The sequence below is a fragment of the Pseudochaenichthys georgianus genome, chromosome 21, assembly GCF_902827115.2.
Source record: "Pseudochaenichthys georgianus chromosome 21, fPseGeo1.2, whole genome shotgun sequence".
Classification (NCBI taxonomy): domain Eukaryota; kingdom Metazoa; phylum Chordata; class Actinopteri; order Perciformes; family Channichthyidae; genus Pseudochaenichthys; species Pseudochaenichthys georgianus.
The window spans coordinates 24,660,883-24,682,481 of record NC_047523.1 but is presented as its reverse complement, the minus strand read 5'-3'; the positions used below and the strand labels follow the sequence as shown (position 1 = coordinate 24,682,481).

At 40.6% G+C, this 21,599-nt stretch overlaps 1 protein-coding gene across 1 annotated transcript in view; it reads left to right on the top strand.

Moving 5' to 3' along the window:
• Window positions 1–21,599, top strand: part of myo10l3 (myosin X, like 3) — a 61,705-nt gene that overhangs the window by 18,409 nt on the left and 21,697 nt on the right. The window contains exons 3-18 of the mRNA XM_034109703.1: window positions 9,474–9,632; window positions 10,603–10,790; window positions 10,938–11,072; window positions 11,511–11,635; window positions 11,756–11,769; window positions 11,889–11,973; window positions 12,496–12,602; window positions 12,868–12,997; window positions 13,857–13,975; window positions 15,927–16,073; window positions 16,909–17,009; window positions 17,351–17,417; window positions 17,976–18,068; window positions 19,106–19,174; window positions 20,784–20,866; window positions 20,974–21,082. Of these exons, the coding sequence (XP_033965594.1) occupies window positions 9,474–9,632; window positions 10,603–10,790; window positions 10,938–11,072; window positions 11,511–11,635; window positions 11,756–11,769; window positions 11,889–11,973; window positions 12,496–12,602; window positions 12,868–12,997; window positions 13,857–13,975; window positions 15,927–16,073; window positions 16,909–17,009; window positions 17,351–17,417; window positions 17,976–18,068; window positions 19,106–19,174; window positions 20,784–20,866; window positions 20,974–21,082 (1,731 nt within the window). The remainder of the gene's footprint in view (window positions 1–9,473; window positions 9,633–10,602; window positions 10,791–10,937; window positions 11,073–11,510; window positions 11,636–11,755; window positions 11,770–11,888; window positions 11,974–12,495; window positions 12,603–12,867; window positions 12,998–13,856; window positions 13,976–15,926; window positions 16,074–16,908; window positions 17,010–17,350; window positions 17,418–17,975; window positions 18,069–19,105; window positions 19,175–20,783; window positions 20,867–20,973; window positions 21,083–21,599) is intronic.

The following is a 21,599-nucleotide window of genomic DNA, read 5'->3' as shown; positions in this document are numbered from 1 at the left end:
TATCACATAAGACAAATAACCCGGGACTGGAGAATGAGTCATGTTTGCCGTAAAAAAACTACTCAAAAGATGAATACCACATTTTCTTTTTTTTTAACCTATTGTTTAGACTGTTGAATTTTTTAGTTAAAACAGCTTGATATGTTTAATTTTGTATTTAACCTTTGAAATGTCTACGTAACATCTATTCTGTATGTCTTAATAATATCATAATAATGAAGCCCTTGGTTTCTTTTATGATGATCAAAATGACAACATTTAGGTTAAGTGTATCACTGTGGACGTTTTTGTCCATATGGGTCATTTTTCACTTTTAATTTTGCAATAACTTTGGTTGTGTTGGTGAAAATGGCCTGATTTTTTGTAGCAAGGCTATTTTCTCGATCTATTTTGGAATTCCAATTTCAATTTTTCAAATCGGTCTTTAATTCACTGTGTAACAAATCGACTACGCAAATTAGTCATTCGAGACAAAAATGTCCACTGCAAAAGACTTTGATAAAAACATTATATTAAAAGGTTTTTTTCACAACTTTTTTGGGTTCAATCTTTAAAGCAACTTCCGCCCTAATAGAAAATACCAAAAATGTAATCATTTTCAGGATTTTAACCCTTTCAATGCCATTTTGAATACATGAAATCGCTGTTTTTTTTCATGATGAAAACACAAAAAATACATATCTGGGGATTGGCTCTTTTTTTATCACAGTCTTGGATATGTCAAAGATTAGCAACAAAATTGATTTGTTTGCATTATTAGTTTTTTCACAAAATCAGATTGAACAAAAAAGTTACAAATTAGTCATTCGGGATAAAAATGTCCACTTCCAAAAACTGCTCTAAAATGACAACAGATTAATATTTTTTAACACTTTTTGGGGTTAAATCTTTCTATCAACTTCAGTCCTGATCAAAAATACCACATGTTAAATTATGTTCAGGATTTTAACCCTTGAACTGCCAGTTTGAAAACATGAATTTGCGTTTTCTATGAAAAACATGCACAAAAAGGCAGTTATTTTCCATATAATAAATGTTGGTGGGATCGGCTTTTTTTTTTTATCACAGTCTTGGATATGTCAAAGATCAGCAACAACATTGATTTTGGTTGATTATTAGTTTTTGCACAGAATCAGATTAAACAAAAAAGTCACACATTAGCCACGCGCAGACAAAAATGTCCCATCCACTCCCATTATAACCACATCTTTTGATCTCTCCGCCATACCGGTATAAAATCATGCATTTTGTAATGTCAGGGTTTTATATTGGAGGAAAATAGTTAAATTTGTCCTTTTTACTGTAAAAACCAGATGTGACATTTTACCATTGAATTACATGCTTGTCATTTCTTGGTTTCTTTGCCTGTTGTATAATGGGGCCCTGAGAGCCATTGGAATACATGTATGCAACTAATATGATGTAGGTGTGTTGGTATGGATGTGGAAGTGTGTGTGTGTGTGTGTGTGTGTGTGTGTGTGTGTGTGTGTGTGTGTGTGTGTGTGTGTGTGTGTGTGTGTGTGTGTGTGTGTGTGTGTGTGTGTGTGTGTGTGTGTGTGTGTGTGTGTGTGTGTGTGTGTGTGTGTGTGTGTGTGTGTGTGTGTGTGTGTGTGTGTGTGTGTGTGTGTGTGTGTGTGTGTGTGTGTGTGTGTGTGTGTGTGTGTGTGTGTGTGTGTGTGTGTGTGTGTGTGTGTGTGTGTGTACAGAGACAACAATATACAGTAGATTTGGTTTACAACAAGTCGCAGTTTTCACCTCATATCTTTCTTTTTCTCTTACTCCCTCATTCCCAAACTCATACACACTCGTACATATTATACCTCCTTATACGAGGGTAGATTTCTTGCGTTCATGACGTAGCGCTTCATGTACGCATTTTGCGCAGTCCGGAGCTGACATGTCCATGGAGCCTGCTTGCAGGCGCTAATCTCAGGACACCTCCACTCTCAGTACATTGCCACTTTCCGAACAGGAAATGCACGCAAATACAATCTTTTATATTATTAAGGTACAGCGCGACTTTCCGAACCATGGATGAATGCTTGTGTACACAAAAACGGCAGGCAAAACCGTTTTAAATGTGTTTCCTGTGTGGCGAATACAGCTGCTTTATTTATGTCTGTATGAAGTTGTTGTGAGTGTGGAGGGAGCAGCTAGCTTAGCCTAATCGATCAGTGCACTACGAAGCCAGTGCTAGACAGTGACCTGTTAACGGGGGGGGGGGGAGCCCCGCTGGTCATTATCGGCCGATATTCACTCTAAATAGTTTGATCGGTGCTCTCTATAAAGGCCGATCAGGAGAGCTGGATCTGATCGATATGGACATAAACGCAAGGACGCGAGAGAGATCAGATCAGCTGCTGAGTCTGACGGAGACACGCAGCTCTGCATGATCACCTGATGCTCCGCCCTCTGTTTAGCGAGCTGACCGGACAGCGCAAAATGCGTATATGAAGTGTCATGAACGCAAGAAATCATACCCTCGTGGGGGCGCGCTCATGTGATTGGCTTAGAATGAAGGAGACATCTGATTGGCTATAGATAGAAAAAATTACAATTATGAATCGGCTGACCGTCAGGGGAGTCTCAAAAAACCCACACACGAATGCACAGCGATCCGTGCACAGAAAGCGGTTTGTGTTTGCAGGTGCAGCGGTTTTAAACGGAAAATAAATATGCGAGGATCAAAAATACATATGTGAAACTTTTTTCTGTATTTGGATTTTATTTACATGTATATGAAACGGAACACATTTGTGTGTGCATTGAAAAACACAAGTGTGGATCCGGAAATACAAGTTTGAAACCTTTTGCAGATCATGACATACAAGTGTGAATCCTTCTGTGTGCATGTGTGTATTATGAGACTGTTCTGAGCCCATACTCATGAAGTTTTGTTTTTCATTTGTGCTGTTTCATGTGTCTTTGAGGTAAACAGATGTATGATCTTGACCCAGCTTGACCTCGATGTTTTGAATTGTTTGAACTTCAAAGTCCTTTGATAATGTCAAACAGACATACACAGCGATACATATACTCCTTGAAGTAAATAAAAACACCTGGCTGCAAAGCGAAAGCTTCAAATATGTGTAGTTTGGCTGGATGGTCATTTCATTCCTGTGATACGCAACAAGCAGTAAGATGAAGAGGAGCTTCTCTGTGGGTCAAGAGGTATCTGCTCATGCAGCCGTAACTTCAGCTGCAGGACTCATCCTCTGAAACAGAAACTCCCTGAGAAGGAGCATCTGGTGTGGATCTGCCCGACTGTGCTTGAAAGGAGTCAGCACAAAGATAAAACACTTTTTTGCCAAACATGAGAATGAGAATCTGATGTGGAGTTTGTAGTGGAGTCTGATCCTTCTTCGTCTGACCCTTCCCCTGAAAGTGGAGAGGACAGAGGATCCCATCCCGTAGCTGCGCTACAGTCCTCTGCTCTATCCTATCCGGAGGATCGTGTCCATCATGGCAGTGGGTGGACATCAAAACATTTTCAAATCTGCTTTCCCTCTCACAAGGAAACGCCGCGCTACATTCCTGCTGCCAGAGGTTTGGTTTCAGGGCCCACGTGTTATGCCATTACGAGTGGCATAAATAAGAATTCATGACGTGAAATCCTTCTTTGATTTATTCTTTACCCCTGAGATCATCAGCAGTATTGTCGACATGACACACCTGCATGGGGGACGTTCGGAGGCAAACTGGAGGGATGTTGATGCCACAGATGTTTGAGCAAACATTGGATAGGATAGTGCAGAGGAATGTAGCGCAGCTACGGGATGGGATCCTCTGTGTCCTCTCCACTTTCAGGGGAAGGGTCAGGCGAAGAAGGATCAGACTCCACCACAAACATCTGATCATATCTCTAAGCATGGCTTCACGTGGCGGCGCAACGAATATTGTTGTTACTCCTGGGGCAATCTCTGGTGCTATCGTCCCCTTTGTGGTGTGATTGAGGAGGAGATCACTAAGCACTTTTGTGAACATCAGGCTTTTTCCATCTAAATGGTTTTGTAGTCCTTCATACATCTCAACCTCATCACCATCTTGTTGTTCCTCAGCAGCTCCTCAGCAGCTCCTCAACCTCCTCAGCAAAGGACCTCATCGATTCCTCTGTATCAACGTGGGATTCGGGGCAGTGTTTTTATTTACTTCAAGGAGTATATGTATGGCTGTGTATGTCCGTGTGCTAAAGAGACATTATCAAAGGACTTTGAAGTTCCAAACAATTCAAAACATCGAGGTCAAGATCATACATCTGTTTACCTCAAAGACAAATGAAACCGCACAAATGAAAAACAAAACGCCATGAGAGCACACTTACTCCTGTCTCATTCTCACACACAATCACTCACACACATACAAGGTATAAGGAGGTTTAATATGTAAGAGTGTGTATGAGTTTGGGAATGAGGGAGTGAGAGAAAGAGAGAAAGAAAGATATGAGGTGAAAACTGCGACTTGCTGTAAACCAAATCTACTGTATATTGTTGTCTCTGTACACACACACACACACACACACACACACACGCACACGCACACGCACACACATTTCTCAGCTGATACCACTCTTCCACATCCATACCAACACACTACATCATATTAGTTGCATACATGTATTCCAATGGCTCTCAGGGCCCCATTATACAACAGGCAAAGAAACCAATAAATGACAAGCACGTAATTCAATGGTAAAATGTCACATCTGGTTTTTACAGTAAAAAGGACAAATTTAACTATTTTCCTCCAATATAAAACCCTGACATTACAAAATGCATGATTTTATACCGGTATGGCGGAGAGATCAAAATATGTGGTTATAATGGGAGTGGATGGGACATTTTTGTCCGCGAGTGGCTAATGTGTGACTTTTTTGTTTAATCTGATTCTGTGCAAAAACTAATTATCCACCAAAATCAATGTTGTTGCTGATCTTTGACATATCCAAGACTGTGATTAAAAAAAAAAGCCGACCCCCCCCCCAACATTCATTATATGGAAAATAACTGCCTTTTTGTGCATGTTTTTCATAGAAAACGCAAATTCGTGTTTTCAAACTGGCAGTTAAAGGGTTAAAATCCTGAACATAATTTAACATTTGGTATTTTTGATCAGGACTGAAGTTGATTGAAAGATTTAACCCCAAAAAGTTTTAAAACATATTAATCTGTTGTCATTTTAGAGCAGTTTTTGGAAGTGGAAATTTTTGTCCCGAATGACTAATTTCTAACTTTTTTGTTCAATCTGATTTTGTGCAAAAACTAATAATGCAAAAAAATCCATTTTGTTGCTAATCTTTGACATATCCAAGACTGTGATTAAAAAAAAAAAAAAGAGCCAATCCCCAGATATGTATTTTTTGGAAAATAACTCATTTTCTCTGTTTACATCATGAAAAAAAACAGCGGTTTCATGTATTCAAAATGGCATTTAAAGGGTTAAAATCCTGAAAATGATTACATTTTTGGTATTTTCTATTAGGGTGGAAGTTGCTTTAAAGATTGAACCCAAAAAAGTTGAGAGAAAACCCTAAACTATAATGTTTTTATCAAAGTCTTTTGCAGTGTACATTTTTGTCTCGAATGACTAATTTGCTTAGTCCAATCGAATGATACCGGAGGGTTAAGTGTTTCATGAGTTATCCACCATGTATTTTTGAGTATACCTTTTTTTTTGGAGCAGACCGGACGCAATACCAAAATGTTGTGTGCATTTATTTTAGTCAGTTTTATTAGAGAAGGAAGGAAGTAAGAAAATGAAGAAGCAAAGGAAATGGCAACAAAAACAACTGTCTGTGTTTTCAGCCTCATTTGCTCAAAATAATTCATCACAAAACGACTCAAAGAAACACAGCAAAAGTTTCAGATGTGTTGTTTATCTGTCCGGTCTGTGTGTCAACAACAGGCTGCATTTGGACAGAATTGATTTGTACAGTGTTAAAATAAGTGGCATGAGATTATCTCCTGCCGTCATTACATCACTCAAATCGTTACCTTTAGTGAGGCCTGCATCCACATGTGAAACACTTTGATCACAAGAAAACAAATAGACAAATTGTGCTCTAAATAAACTATATACTGTTTTTCACTATTAATTCAGAACAAATTCATGCATCCAAACTTTGTTTTTGGAAGTGGGAAATCATTAACAGACGAGACGCAGTGTTACATCGCTGTTGGGTTAATCAGGCTTTTATTAGCAGCGTCACATGGACCTTCACTGCTCTCCAGATCCTTTAAGATACATTTCCAGTATGTGTAATCATTCAAATGGACTTTATCCTAACATTATTGCACCTTAGTTTAGCAATGGAAATAATAAAGAGTATCAGCCGTTGTCTCGACCCTATCTACTCTCATAATCCATTTTTGTTTCCTTTTAGCTGCATCTAATGGATGTTCTTATCAATGTTGTAAATCATCTGGAAACAAATTGTTAATGATATAAATAGATATTGCTGAGAAAGGCAGTGGCTCAGATAATAACAGTGGGTTTAAAACAGAGGAATGTGAAACCTCCTTTGATGCATAAACTCCAGCTCAGTTTTCTCTGATGTTTCGGCCATAAAAAGCCCCGAGGCTTTTTCTGTGAAATCTGAACGGGGAATTATCCAAAGAAGATCAATATCAAAGACCACATTATATGATTTAGACACAGACAACAAATACTTCAGAGTATCTACGCAGGCACATAGAGTTATAAAGTGGCATTTCCCTTCTCTTGTGTTCTATATTTTTCTCCAGGAGAGATAGGGGTGCTTTCCAAGTATGCAGCTCATTGTGTGTTTGGCTAAAGCAGCCATATTTGTTTTCCTCCTGTGAAACTTGAGGTCTTCATGGACATCGAGAGTGTAACATGGATCTGTAGACTCTCCTAGATGTTTGTTATCGTATATTATCTTTTCTCCCGGCCACCACAATTAATTGTGTACCTGTGCTCTTTAGGAATGTGAAGAATGCTAACAGAAGTGTCTGAGATATCTTGGGTGTCTTTCATCTTCAGACACACATATCTCTCCATCATGGTCTATAGAAAGAGAACCCAGAGATTAGAGCCTGATTATGTGTTGTTTGCAAGTTCTCTCTATATACTGTATGTGAAGGAACATACTAAATACAGTGTTTTATCAAATGCAATGAACAACATGTCATTTTCTATCTTTGAAGCATCACTATATTTAAAAAAGTTTAATTCATAAGCAATGGAACTTAAGTTATTGCTCTATTCAGGACTCTTAATGGTGTTGCTGCTGCCTCTCTCAGTCTGTATGATAGCTAATACAGCAAACTAAATATTGCTATGCTAGGAAATATCTCTACTTTGAACCATTCTAAAATAAGTGTGACTTACAGAAGACTGAAAAAATGATAAATAATATCGCTTTAAAGATCATACCTACCTATCATTACCTAGACATGCAGTTAATTGATATTCTATACAGATCTCATAATGATGTTTGTTCAGATACAAACTTGTTCCTTTTATTTCACTGTCTGTCACTCATTCGTGGTTCTGTATGATAACACTTGATGCTTTAAGAGCCCAGGTGTTGATCGTGACATCAATCACAATAAAAGAGTGATGTAATTGAGTGTAAAATTAAAACACTGGTTAAGGATGTAAAATAAGTGAAACGTCTGTTTGATTTATTAGTCTTTTAGGCATTGCCTGGTGAATCAGGGCCAATGTACCAGAGAGGAGAGGGTGGGGTTCAGGCCGAATGTTGAGGGACATCTGGCTGTAAAGCTTCTGCTCGATGGATGACATCACTGCACATGCTGCTTTTCATCCTTTCACAAACCTTAATACCACAAAAACATGTAGCAACCCACTGATGAGCGCATTGTTATTGTGCTTTTGTCTCAGCATACACCCATTCTCTAATGGCCATCTACATCTGATATTAACGTGGATGTCAGACCAGTCAGTTTATTATTCCACATACTTAGATGGAAGTACTGACACATACTGTCTACGGTTACATATATTATCATTATACTGCCTAGTCATATGCTATATGATATAGGTTTACCCTGTCGCATTATTATATTTGGAGCAGTGCACGAGAATAAAAGCTACAAAGACAGAAATGAAGGTTTTGAGACTTTCTTTTGATGGCACTTTTGTTCAATCTGCACTAATAAATATTTCCATATCAAAAATGGGTTGAATTACTATACGTACGACAGAAGAAATATGGCATTAATGTGTTCAAAGCTAAATGGCCAATACAAAATGAAAACTGCTCTATTTTATTTATCAGGTTTTTTGAGTTTCATCTTTCGTGAATAAACAAAACCCTTTCAAACCTTCATCTACACACAATCGGCAGCTTCTCCCAGCAGCCTCTCTGCACTGACTCAGCAGTTCTGGGAAACCAGTGCCTGCTCCCAACTGGGACACAATTGAATATGCCAAAAGAGCCAGCAGTAATGCACTACGACACCACAAGCCGCAGCTCCTTGCCCATCAGTATTGATCCAAACATTGCTTCCCATCAAGTGACCATCACAGTTGAAGTTTTTCTCATCTCCTGTTTCCATTAGCGTCATGATAGCCATGATGTCTGCGAGACTCTCTGTGGATCTATGTTGGTTTATGAGAGACTGTTTTCCTGTTTTACTGCCACTATAGAGACTAGTTCATCAAGTTTGGGCTTTAACATCATCAAAAAGACATCTCCAATCACCACATTCACTCCTCTGCTGAATCCTAAAAAAGAATTGACATTGCAAGACATTTTTCATGAAAAAGTTAATCAAAAAAATGAAAGAGACATGTCCAGGCATGCGTTATACAGGGGGCTCTCTACCTGTCAGGTATGCTGGCCGCAGGCACAGACAGGGGCCCATCAGGGACTCAGTCTGTCAAAGTGACCTCAGTTCTTCCTATATCATCACCTGGATCTGCATGTCACTCATGCCTGCATCGGCCATTATCGCAGTGGAACAGTCAGGATCTGTGTTAACTTGCCTATCCGCCCTTCAGGGGTGTTTAACAAACCTTTGAAAAAAGATTTTTAATTCATAATACTGAAAACTAGGGTTTTGTACAGTTATTTTTATTATAGATTATTATTTTTCTATTAATAATTTGGTCGATAAAATGTCAGACAAATAGTAAAACTGATCCATCCCAGACCAAGGTATTGTCCCGTTTTGTAAATTTGCAACCCATAGATAGTCAGGTTATTAAGATATAAACATACAAAAACGTAGAAATCTTTAAATACACGAGTTTCAAACTGAATTTCTGACATTTTTGCCTAAGAAAATGAACTTGGACAAATTAATTGACTCTCTATCCATCCACAACTGAAATAGTTGACTAACTGTTGCCTCTCCACTGAAACCACCATCAAAAAAAGAATACACACAATGTATACCCCACAAATACGTGTGTTATTGCTGTACAAGCTGCTGGTATATGACATACCAGATGGCTGAAAGTTAACTTTTTGGACGTGTGTGTTTCAGGTGATCTATCTACAGAAGGCCGAGCTGAACGGGGAGACGTTGTACCCAATGCACCCGAGCAGCGTCCATGGAGTGGAGGACATGTCCACACTGGCAGAGCTGCATGAAGCTGCCATCATGCACAACCTCTTTCTGCGCTACAAGAGAGACGACATCTATGTAAGGCCCCTCTGTCGTTATCTGTGAGAACATTTAGCATGGACCACCATGGTGTACCTGCACTATGCGGGTCCACTGTCTCAGTCAGGGTTGCAGTTACAATATAGCTGGGAGCTGGAATGTTCAGCACAAATCTCAATCCATCAAAAACATCTACCGGGAATGGGAGTTGTTATTAATGCAAGGCAACAATAGGATTTGTTGTGTTCGAAGTATGAAGCATTACATACACGTCCTGTCAGATTCTTGCTATTGCAAGTATAAGCTCTATAAAGTTAACACTGTTGTTGTGCCATGTAAAAATGAAAATGAGAAGAAAATGAGAAGAAAAACACTAACACAAGCAAGGCTGAGTAAGGAATAAAATGCTAAACAACACACACTACAGAATGCATCTACTGTAATGCACTGAAGAGTTTCAACGCTGGATTTCATTTAAGAATGCAAGACTTTCAATGTGTTTGTTTGACCCTGTCTCAATCCCAGGATTATTTCCACTGCCCTCTTGAAACACAACCCGGGCTTTATTAAAATAATCTTTCCCCTCAGTCTCTGTAACTATGTTATGTCTCTTAATCTTATTTTGGAGGGTTGCAGCGGTCTGTCTGTATGGGATCACAGAACAATGTCATTGAGGAAAGATGACCCACAAACACACTTCAGTGAGTCACCTTTCCCCAAAGCGCATAACCACGGAGGAATAGAGCTTAAAATACTACATGCTACAGTTACTGTGTCACAGGAAACTGGGTGAACTGGTAGTGTTAAGTAACTGTACTGTAGATCTAATGCAGTCATTCGAATATGTACGATATGTAAAAGTCGCAACTTAGTAAAAAATACAATGCATTTCTTCTTCTATATATCATGTCCTATTTCACTGATCATGTTTTCTTCTTCTTGTTTTTCTCCTCCTCTCTCATCTCCTCTTTCCTCCTTGTACTTCCGTCTACTTTTTTGTGTCCCTCAGACCAACATAGGTTCAATCCTGGCAGCAGTAAATCCCTATAAGCCGATATCGGGCCTGTATGACAGCACTGCAGTCGATCAGTACAGCAAACACCAGATGGGGGAGCTGCCGCCTCACATCTTCGCTGTGGCCAATGAGTGTTACCGCTGCCTGTGGAAGAGACACGACAGCCAGTGTGTTCTCATCAGGTGAGGATCCACGTTAAAAAAGACTCCCTATACAGAATGATTGGAAGCAGCTCTCTGCCTCTCAAATCTCCTTATTTACAACCTGTGTAAGAGGTTTGATAGGTCTATTTACAGTATCTGCTTCTCTCTTTCTCTTTGCATCATCAGTGGGGAGAGTGGTGCCGGGAAGACGGAGAGCACCAAGCTGCTGCTGAAGTTTCTCTCAGTGATGAGTCAAAACTCAGCAGGCACTCCTCTGTCGGAGAGGACCACCAGGGTGGAGCAGGCTCTCGTCCAGAGCAGGTACTGTTTCAACAGTTTCAATTTTGGTGGAGGTCTCCAAGGGCCCTTCTAGTTTACATGTGTGCATTTTTGTTTATATAATTATTTCATTCTTAAGCTTTATACAATCTAGTCTTTCCTGCATTAGGAGGTCTTCAAGGCAAACTACACTTGGATGTCGTCCATGTTGAAATGCATTTCTTGGCAATGATTATTCATTATACTTAAGTATGGATATACTAAATTCCATTCAAATATCAGAAATATTTGAGATGCTTAAGCAGTATAGAGGTCAACATATGTGACAAACTAGGCAATACTGTGAGAATGCATGCTTTCCCTCAGACTGAACAACACCAGCATCTGTTTCAACATCTTAATCAACACATAAGGTGATGGACATTAATGGGGTGTGTCAAAAGTATTTTTATTTGCTTGAATGTTTTCCCCTCTCTGCAGTCCCATCATGGAAGCCTTTGGAAATGCTAAGACCGTGTACAACAATAACTCCAGTCGGTTCGGGAAGTTCATCCAGCTTCACTTTTCCCAAAACGGAAACATTCAGGGAGGCTGCATCATTGACTGTATCCTTCAACGGTTCACTTAGATATACTTTAGGGAACTCATGTGTCTATACTAGTGTCTGTTTCAGAGGTTATATTGACTGTCAGTGTTCATTGTTCTCCTTGACTTTCAATGATCAGATTTGCTGGAAAAGGTACATTTGTGTTGCAAAATTCAGTTGCAGATTTTTTTTTGATTCAATCAATCAGTCATCAGCAAAATCTCTCATGAAATATTTTTTGAACTAACTCTTTCAAATCTTTTCTCTCTAAGAACCGTGTGGTTCGACAGAATCCTGGAGAGAGAAACTACCACATCTTCTACGCTCTGTTAGCAGGGGCGGACACAGACCACAGAGGTACGTTTTCAAAGATTCTCGACCAAAATAGTTTCCGAAATCATAGGTTTTCCTGGAAACTAACACGTGAACATACACTCTGCTTCTTATTTGTAATGGTGAGTAACTAATGTCTAAAGGTCATTCATTATAATAAATCTACTTTTGTCAGATCTATAGGAACTGCCAACATCATTTTATCATGATCAACACTCAGGTATAAATCTGAAGTTTTGTGGATTATTAATCAGATTCATAGAAAATATAAGGAAAAACAAATCCACAATTTCACCAAATGAGCCAATGGTAAAACTACTTTTTGTTGATTTGAATTTATTATTTTTTTTAACAAGAAAGAGTTAAGGCTGTAAAGAAAATATAGCTTAAGATCACTTTGCACTGAATATAAATGTGTTTGTTGAAGTAGATTATCTCTAGCTGTAAAAGCTATCGCTGAATAGATAATGACAACAATTAGTTTTTTATATTGTGAGGTTAAAGATTGTATTCAACTTTGAGTTTCCTCTTGTCTCTGTGTTGCAGACATGTACCTCCTGTCCGAGGGTCCTGAGTCATACCACTACCTGACTCAGTCAGGCTGCATGAAGGACAGCAGTCTGGATGACAAGCAGCTCTTCGACAGTGTGATGGTAAGGAGAACATGAGAGGAACATGCATTTCATGTAAGTGATTTGTCTTACCCCCAGAGGGCGCTATACACCTTTCTCTTGAGTGTAACACCAACAAACCAGACAGACTTCAAGAGAGCCTGGGGGAAACATGCTAACTCTTTGTCATGATGGCTGTATTGGCAAAAGTGTTTTCTAATGAATAAAAAAACTGCTCTCACATTCTTAATGACTCTAGTGTGTTTCTACGGAAATGTTGCCTAACTTTGTCTGTGTTGTGTCGCAGGAAGCCCTGAAAGTGATGGAGTTCACGGAGGAGGAGATCAGAGACGTGTTTAAGTTACTGTCTGCAGTCCTCCAGATGGGCAACATCGAATTCATGACGGCTGGTGGAGCTCAGATCACCTCCAAAGGGGGTAAGAGAAGGAATTAAGAGTACACTACAGATCTACTATGCAGTGTGTGTTACATTTATCCTTACACAATTGGTTTTGCCCAACCTCTCTCTGTACCACTCGAAGGAGGAACTTCTGGGAAGGCTTTATTGCTACTTTCCTTGGAAGTTGTCTTGACATATTTCAACAAGCAAAGCATTCAATTCAGCACATATTTCCTGTAGTAAATTACTTGGATTCACACAGAGCAGCTCTTTCTATCAAATTCGTATTTGCTGTGAGTAGTAGGATGAATGGCAGTTATTTGTAGGACACTTCCAAGGAGATTAAAGTTCTTCTCAAATAAGCCATTCCCCGAAAAACACAATTTGTTTTAATCATGAGAGCTCATTGTGCTTACCAAACAAGTTCTTGCTTGGCACCAAGACAAAGAAACCTTTTTGATCTCATGAGCTACTCGTAAATGTGAGGAAAATGTGGATTAGAAAATGTTGCACACAACAGCCTTAAGTGCTGGATACAAAATGTAGAAACATATTTCATCTTTAATTCTCTTACAGTTAAGCAATGTCTTTTTTTCAGAAATCTATTGCAACATTTTTATTTTTTTTCTGAAGCAGTTAAATTGCTCTGCTGATGTTGTACCCCTCCGCTGTACTCCTCATGCCCCTGAGTTTGATTGACAGTGCACTCGCAGACAGAGCTCTGAACAGGCTGTAACATGAGCTCAATGCTCCTTTGTTCACTGTGTCTGACCTCTTTTCCATAAAACCATGGAACCACAGTGACTGCAGAGTTTCCTATAGACTGTGTAGGATCACAGCATATGTCACGTATACGTACACTACACCTAATACACATGTTTGTATGTGTGTTTCAGTTGTCAGTAATGTCAGCGAGCTGCTCGGCCTGGACTGCTTCCAGCTGTCCGAAGTGTTGACCCAACGATCCATGATCCTCAGAGGGGAGGAGATCTGCTCCCCTCTCACCGTGGAGCAGGTAACGCCACACACGAGGCAAATACTCATTACAGCTAACGCACTCCGTTATATCCCAGGGATTGTTCAGAAGGCGACACTGAAACATACAGTAGAAGCCTGTCTGTTGCCCTCTAGTCCTCTCCTTTTTGTGTCCTGGTGACACACACACACACACACACACACACACACACACACACACACACACACACACACACACACACACACACACACACACACACACACACACACACACACACACACACACACACACACACACACACACACACACACACACACACACACACACGCACACACTCACACCCTTCTCCCCCACATGCCCCTCCAGATCCCTTGCGTGACTCCCAGCCATTTCCTGCTTTTTGTCTGCCAGATTCCTTGCACAATAACGCCATCGTGATAGTGATCTGAGTCAAAGGCACAATAGAGCCAATGACTGAGGGTGAAGTGATCCTTCTCCTCTGGAGGCAGCGCAGCCAGGCACCAAGACGCTGGCGTTATAATTCTCTCTCGGCTTCAAATGTCCACGCTGCTGCCTGTGAATATTTGACGAGTCTGCATCTGCATGTGTTATCCTTTTCACCATATGCCACAAGAACATTCTGACGCATGACGCAATCCTTTTTGGCTGAGCTCAAGCCTTGGGCCCACTCATACGCATAAATATCAGCAAATATGCAGAATGGACCTTTACTATTATCTCTAAAGTCACAAGAAGGCTTTTCTTTTGCCGGACAAAGACTCTGTGCTGTCGCCCTGCTGCAGCTTGTTCGGCCTGGCCTTTGAAGCAGCTCGTCTCTTAATAGACTTCATTATTCCCGTCCTGGAGCCGGTAAGAATGGCTTCTTCTCACAGCGGCCAGGGGTCACCCACCCCACGACTGCCTGCACTAGCCCCTCACCCCCCATCCTGGACAAACAGCCATTCTTCTCAACCCGGTGGCGGAGATCCTGGAGCCACCAGCACTCTGTTCACACCCGTTAGTTGTGAGAGGTGACAGGGCATATGATGGATTGCTCAAAAGCCCAAGAGCATTGTTGTCCCAAATACAGTGCACACCGCCACACTCTTGTTTTGTTTTCGATTCAAGCACAATGCCTGTAGAGGAAGTGAAGCTGGCAAGCGCAAGCTCTTTATATTTGCACACGGATGGTGTCTAGCTGTAAGGCCGGAGAAAATCAGAGCTGAGTGAAAGATTTCATTTAGTTTGACTTTTTTAGAGTGCTAAATAATAGCAGTTTGACACCAATTACAACATCCAGTCTACAATTATGATAGTTTTAAAGAATTATAACTCCACAAATCCACTTTAGGGCTGCATCTCATTTTTATTTTCATTATTGACATGTCCGCAGATTTTTTTCTAGATTAGTCAATGAATTGTTTGGTCTAAAAAATGTCAGGAAATATTGTGTCCAAGGTTATGTATTTGACATTTTAATGCCTGTTATCATCAGTCAGAGATATTAAGTTTAATGCCGCTGTAGTCCGATTACTCTCTTTTTCCGGTCATTCATTTTCTGAATGTGAGAAGAAAGGCAAAACAGTGAAGGTGTCATCTCATGGTTAGGCTTTAATAAAAAGACAATAAAACTTAAGGCAGTCATTAAACAAAACGTGTTTATACATTTGTCTTCGTTTTAACTGGGTTTTGAAATGCAACAACAAATACCGCCTGCAGTGCGTCACTTCCAGGAGATGTAGGTGATAAACGGCGCCGTGTATTGTGACAACAGACACTGTGTTACCTGCCGCCTGCACACAGATGCTGAAATAACACTTTTTTTTCCAACCGCCACACCACTGAGGCCTCACCGTTTCATTATGCTTTAACCACCATCTGATCAAATAGATGAGATGTATATGGAGATTTACTGTATGTTGTTTTTTCTTTATTTGTTTCTACCTTGGTATCCATGGTAACCTTCGTCTCTTTTTGTCATGATTTGCAGGCGGTGGACTCGCGAGACTCGGTTGCCATGGCGCTTTATTCTCAGTGTTTCTCCTGGATCATAATGAGGATCAACCAGAAGATCAAAGGCAAAGACAACTTCAAGTCCATCGGCATCCTGGACATCTTCGGCTTTGAGAACTTTGAGGTGAAGTTCACAGGTCGATTTAAGCTTTACTCAGTTGGCTTTTCATTATGAGTATTTTAGTTTTCCATAAACACAATAAGTCCTGTCAATGAGTCAGTGAATGTATCAAATGTGTCATATTTAATACTCAGTTAGTTTTAACTCACTGAGTATTAAATATGACACATTTGATACATTTCTTCAGCTTTTTGTTGAAAAGGTGTTTTTCACCCCACTTTCAACACGTCAAATATTTTGATAACATTTGAAGCTGCACAGGCAACGAATGCTTTGACAGTGGGCCACCTTTTTTAACGTTCATAGCCAGATTGAGCAATGTTTTGAATCAGAATCTGAACACAGTTATTTGGCGGTTTAGTCACTGTCAATCAAACCACACTGCAGAGTCCAGATACCTTTTTTGGGCCCGAGACATCAAAAACACATGAACTAATACATAAACAGTGATTAGTTGTTATTTAGAAATGACAACGTTTTCAAAATTAGTTATAAAATCATAATTTAAAATATCTTAGTAAAGCCATATTTATTTACTGTAAGTACAGGCCCAATACGAACACACACTGAGACTAGACTTGTCAGTTAAATAGGAAATATCTTATCTAGATGTTAAACTTGAGAGGGAAGTAACATTTGAATGTTTAATGTTTCTGAATTTTAAGGGAGGAAGACAAAAGAGAGTTGATTTTAAGAATGCTTTGACAAGGTTATTGAACTTTTAATGTTGTGAACAACTCAATATCAATCAAAGATCAGGTATTATATTTGTCTTGTCTGACACGTCTGAAGGTGATCTTTAAGCTACAGAACTGATGTATGATCTTCCATCCTGTAGGTGAACCGGTTTGAACAGTTTAACATCAACTATGCCAACGAGAAACTCCAGGAGTATTTCAACAAGCACATCTTCTCTCTGGAGCAGCTGGAGTACAACAGGTAAAGATGTTTATCATATCTAAACAAATAAATCAACTTTTTCAAATGAGGCTTGTATGCTGGTTTTGGTATGCTGACTTTTCATGTGCTGGAGACTGTCCCACAGACAGATAGAGCCGGGGATGGGGGGGCTGGACCTCCTCGGGGCGATGCAGGCAAACTGCCAGAGGTTTGGGCTTGGCTCAGTTTCTCCCCCAGACAGTTGTGTTCTTGTATAATGGGCCGGCAGCTTGGACATGGCTCATTTCATCACATGCTCATGCTGGACAATACAGCCATTGTGTCGTCCTAGTTGTTAATATTTATATATATACATGGTGTGTGTGTCTTTGTCCTTGCAGAGAGGGGATCCAGTGGGAGGCCATAGACTGGATGGATAACGCAGAGTGTCTGGATCTCATAGAAAAGGTATCCCTGAGACAGCAAAGTCACCACTGTGATCGACCGCTAACCACCAGCCGGAGCGGGCTGACGCCTCACTGTGCTTACACTGCCCTCCCTCTCACACTCTATCATTATATAGTCTCATTTTGCATGTTGTATGCACAGTAATGTACACCAGTCAGCAGCTCGAGGTAGCATTAAAGGGAGCCATTAAGACAATTAGTTTTATTTTATCTCCATAGTTAGAAAGGATTTCGGGTAAAAATCATACATTTAGGGGAGGTGAAAGACTACACTAAAATGTTACCCCTACTTATACTCTCACTTTGGCTGGATTGGCCTTTATAAGAGGATTCCAGCTGTATCATTACAACTGTGTGTAGAAATGTGTTACGTGCGAAACATCATGCCTGCTCAGTGAACCCTCTTTTGTAAATAAAAGAGAAAATGTAATGAATTATTACGCTGTTTCCTGGACGCATTGTTACAACAAAAGCTGCCAGATGTGCCCCAATGGGATTATAACTAGTTCCATCATGACTTCGCTGAGTTTCACCCTCCTCTTGTCTGTCTCCCCTTTAGAAACTGGGCATGTTGGCTCTTATCAATGAGGAGAGTCGCTTCCCCAAAGGCACGGACTACACCCTCCTGGAGAAGCTGCACAGCCGGCACGCAGTGAGTCCTCATGTACACATGGAAACTTACATGCATCTTTCTCATGTCCCAGGGAAACAATACAATGATCCACCCCCCCTCAACCAAAGAGTTAAACCTCTCTGCTGCGTTGCACGTCCGACCCCGCCCCAGGCGCTCTCACACGGAAGAACAACCACACTGAAATGTGATCAGCCATTCTCATGTAATGATTAGCATCGTGTTCAGGAGAAAAGAGTGTCCTCACAATACCCAGCAGGGTTTTCTATGGCTGACCCACAAAGTGAGACAAACACAGGCTGACCTCTCCCCCGAAACACATGTTGAGTTTTAAGGTCGTGGCCGGAGGAGCTGAAGAGGAATAGCTGTTGAACTTCACGTAGAGGTTATGTTTAGTGCCGACATCTTTCGTAGACTGCTTGTTTTGTTGATTAAAAGAACATTCATTACAAGAACAGTTTTTTTTTCACTGTGTTATATACATTTAAACTGTTTAATTAATGTACTTTAAATATATATATATACGTTAAAGTGATAGACACAAACTACTAATGTAAAAACAAAGCAACCTTACCACACAGAAGTTAAAAGGAATAAAGTGCAACCCTAACTTCTCTTATCTCAAGGTAGAACAGTAAAGGTGCCAAGCAGACAGTTGGGATTATTAAAACATGTTTACTTTTATGGCACAAATCAGAGATTCAGAAACATGATGAGATTGTTGTCATTGTGTTGTTTAATTATTGGGTATGGGAGTTTTGGTCATACAAAAATAGTAAAGTACTGGGTTTCTGAAAAATGTTCTGTTGACATGGTCTACTCTAGACTAAGATGTTAAGATTATAGAAACTAAAATAGCCTACAGGTAATTTGATAATGACAATATTAATCAGTTGCAGCCTTTAATGCGTTGTTGACCTTTCAGCTGCAGCTGGCCCCTGAGCTCTCTGGTTATACTATCTCCTTAATCTGATTAATAGTCAAACTGATTATCACTAATTAAATAGACTTGGAACAGCATTTTGAAAAGTCAGTGCTGTTTTTGTGCTTTCCCTCAGACAAACCCGTACTATGTTAAACCCCGAGTGACCGACCACCAGTTTGGCATCAAGCACTACGCTGGAGAGGTACACACACACACACACACACACACACACACACACACACACACACACACACACACACACACACACACACACACACACACACACACACACACACACACACACACACACACACACACACACACACACACACTCACACACACAAACACACACACACACACACACACACACACACACACACACACACACACACACACACACACACACACACACAGAGCAATCCCAGCTTTCTGAATGAGCATCTTTGGGAAGTACCGTAGATGTCGAGCAGCAGTGACGTGTTTGCCAAAACCAGCTACAGGATGTTGATGTTCCCCCCCTACTCTGTCTTTTTCTCTGAGTCAGGAGAAACTGCTTCACCGTCATCCTCTCATTCCTTTGGCTACATGATGAACAAGGATTACTACTGACGGAAGTGTAGAGAAAGGCCAAAGAGATCAGGGCAGAGAGAGAGGGATTGCAGGGGCAGGAGGGGGGGGGAGTAGAAAGATAAAGAAAGGCCTTATGAAGGCTGCCTCAGACAAGGTCTCCTCAGTGAGTGTGAGCTCAGTCACAAGCCTGACCAGCCGAACAGTTGTCTCTCTCTCTCTCTCTCTCTCTCTCTCTCTCTCTCTCTCTCCCTCTCTCTCTCTCTCCTGGGACTTTAGTTGCCTTTCTGCTATCTGAAACGGTGCCGTGTGCTCACTGGAAAATAGTAGCATCCTCCCTTAGATTTGATTATCCCTGTGGTGTCACGGAAATGCAGTCGATTTTTCAATTAAGTTTTGTTCTCGGACATGATCTTTAGCAACAGGAACAACAAAAATACCTCAACATACCTTGAAAATTCAGTGGTTGAGTATAAACGTTGATGTGTTTCAAAGACAAAAATGTTGAGGGCAGAACTTTGTAAATACAGCGTTGCAGATGTGGAATCAGATGTTGTATGATTGGTGCACCTTTAAGATTTTGCATTCAAGCTTCCTTGTTTCTCCCTACTATCATGGGACCGTCCCAGTTAACTAAACTTAAAACTGACAGACACAGAGATCCTATTGTACGAGTCTATTCCAATAATAAGAGGAATGGAGTGTAATTAGTGTTTTATAAAAACATGTGTTGTCAAGTCTCCCAATGAGGGATGGGGTTTGTCATTAGATTCTAGTATTCACACGATACACATTAACACAAATACGTGCCTGATTAGATTACACATTTTTTGTATTTTAATATTAACATGCATTTCTTTTCATTCAAATGAGCATACACAAAACTTAATACGAATCGCCTGCACATCTGAGAGCAATTTGCTTAACATTGTCACTTTATTTTCTGCAGTACACATCCATCAAAACACAGTTCATTAATATATTTTATTAAATTTTATTTGGAACAATATTGTTATATCTGATTAACTTAGATTACATATTTGGGTAAAGCTGCAAATGACTGTACCAAATGGCAATAGCATAACTTCTGCTGACAGAGGATATATTATTAGTTTTTCTGTACCTCTAAATAGATCTTTGCCTTTTAGTTCTTGCACTGCTGTTACATATTTAAAAGCCTTTTTCCCTCATCTTTATATAAACAGTGCTATAACTCACTTGTTATGTTCTGTCCTCTGTATTAGGTGCTTTATGATGTGCGTGGGATCCTTCAGAAGAACAGAGACACCTTCAGAGATGACATCTTGTTCATTCTTAAAGACAGCAGGTGAGCATATTGCTCTCTCTCCTGCATGCTGATCACACCGCTGTATAATTCAGCTTCAATGGACGGTTCTACAGTCACGTTGCCTGTTCTGCATCATGTGTCTGCAGGCTTGACTTCATCTACGACCTTTTCGAGCGTGTCGGCAGCAGAAATGGAGATGAGACCATGAAGATGGGCACGGCCCGACGCAAGCCCACCGTCAGCTCTCAGTTCAGGGTGAGGCCAAAGCTTTTATGATCTATCTCCTAGCAAACGATTGTATCATTGTGTCTTCACGCAGACAACAGGGCTAATAAGGGTCTTTATAAGGAACTTTCAGGCGGTTATCTTAGCATGATGTGTGAACGAACAGACGCAAAGAGGGATATAAATCATGTAGAGACAGAGGGGGGAGGACCATGCTGCCAGTGTGTTTGATCTGCAGAGAATGATGGCTGATGGGATGTATGAATTGTGGTTGTTGCGGTGGGTGGGGGGGGTACAGAGGAGGGCTTATCGTAGCATGTACTGATTGCAGTGTGGAGAGAAGGAGCAGGGGAGGATTTGGCAGGCTGCCCCGGCCTACAGTTTCTAAAGCCAGGGGATTATGGTTGATGGCTGGGCAGTGAGGGGGCCAACCAGGAGCCAATCACACTCAGCTCTGCCAGGCTGGGGTCCCGCTGGAGACAGACTGTCTGAGGCAGCGAGGAGAGCGAGGCTGACAGGGGTTCAAGGGTCCTTGGAGTGTGTGTTG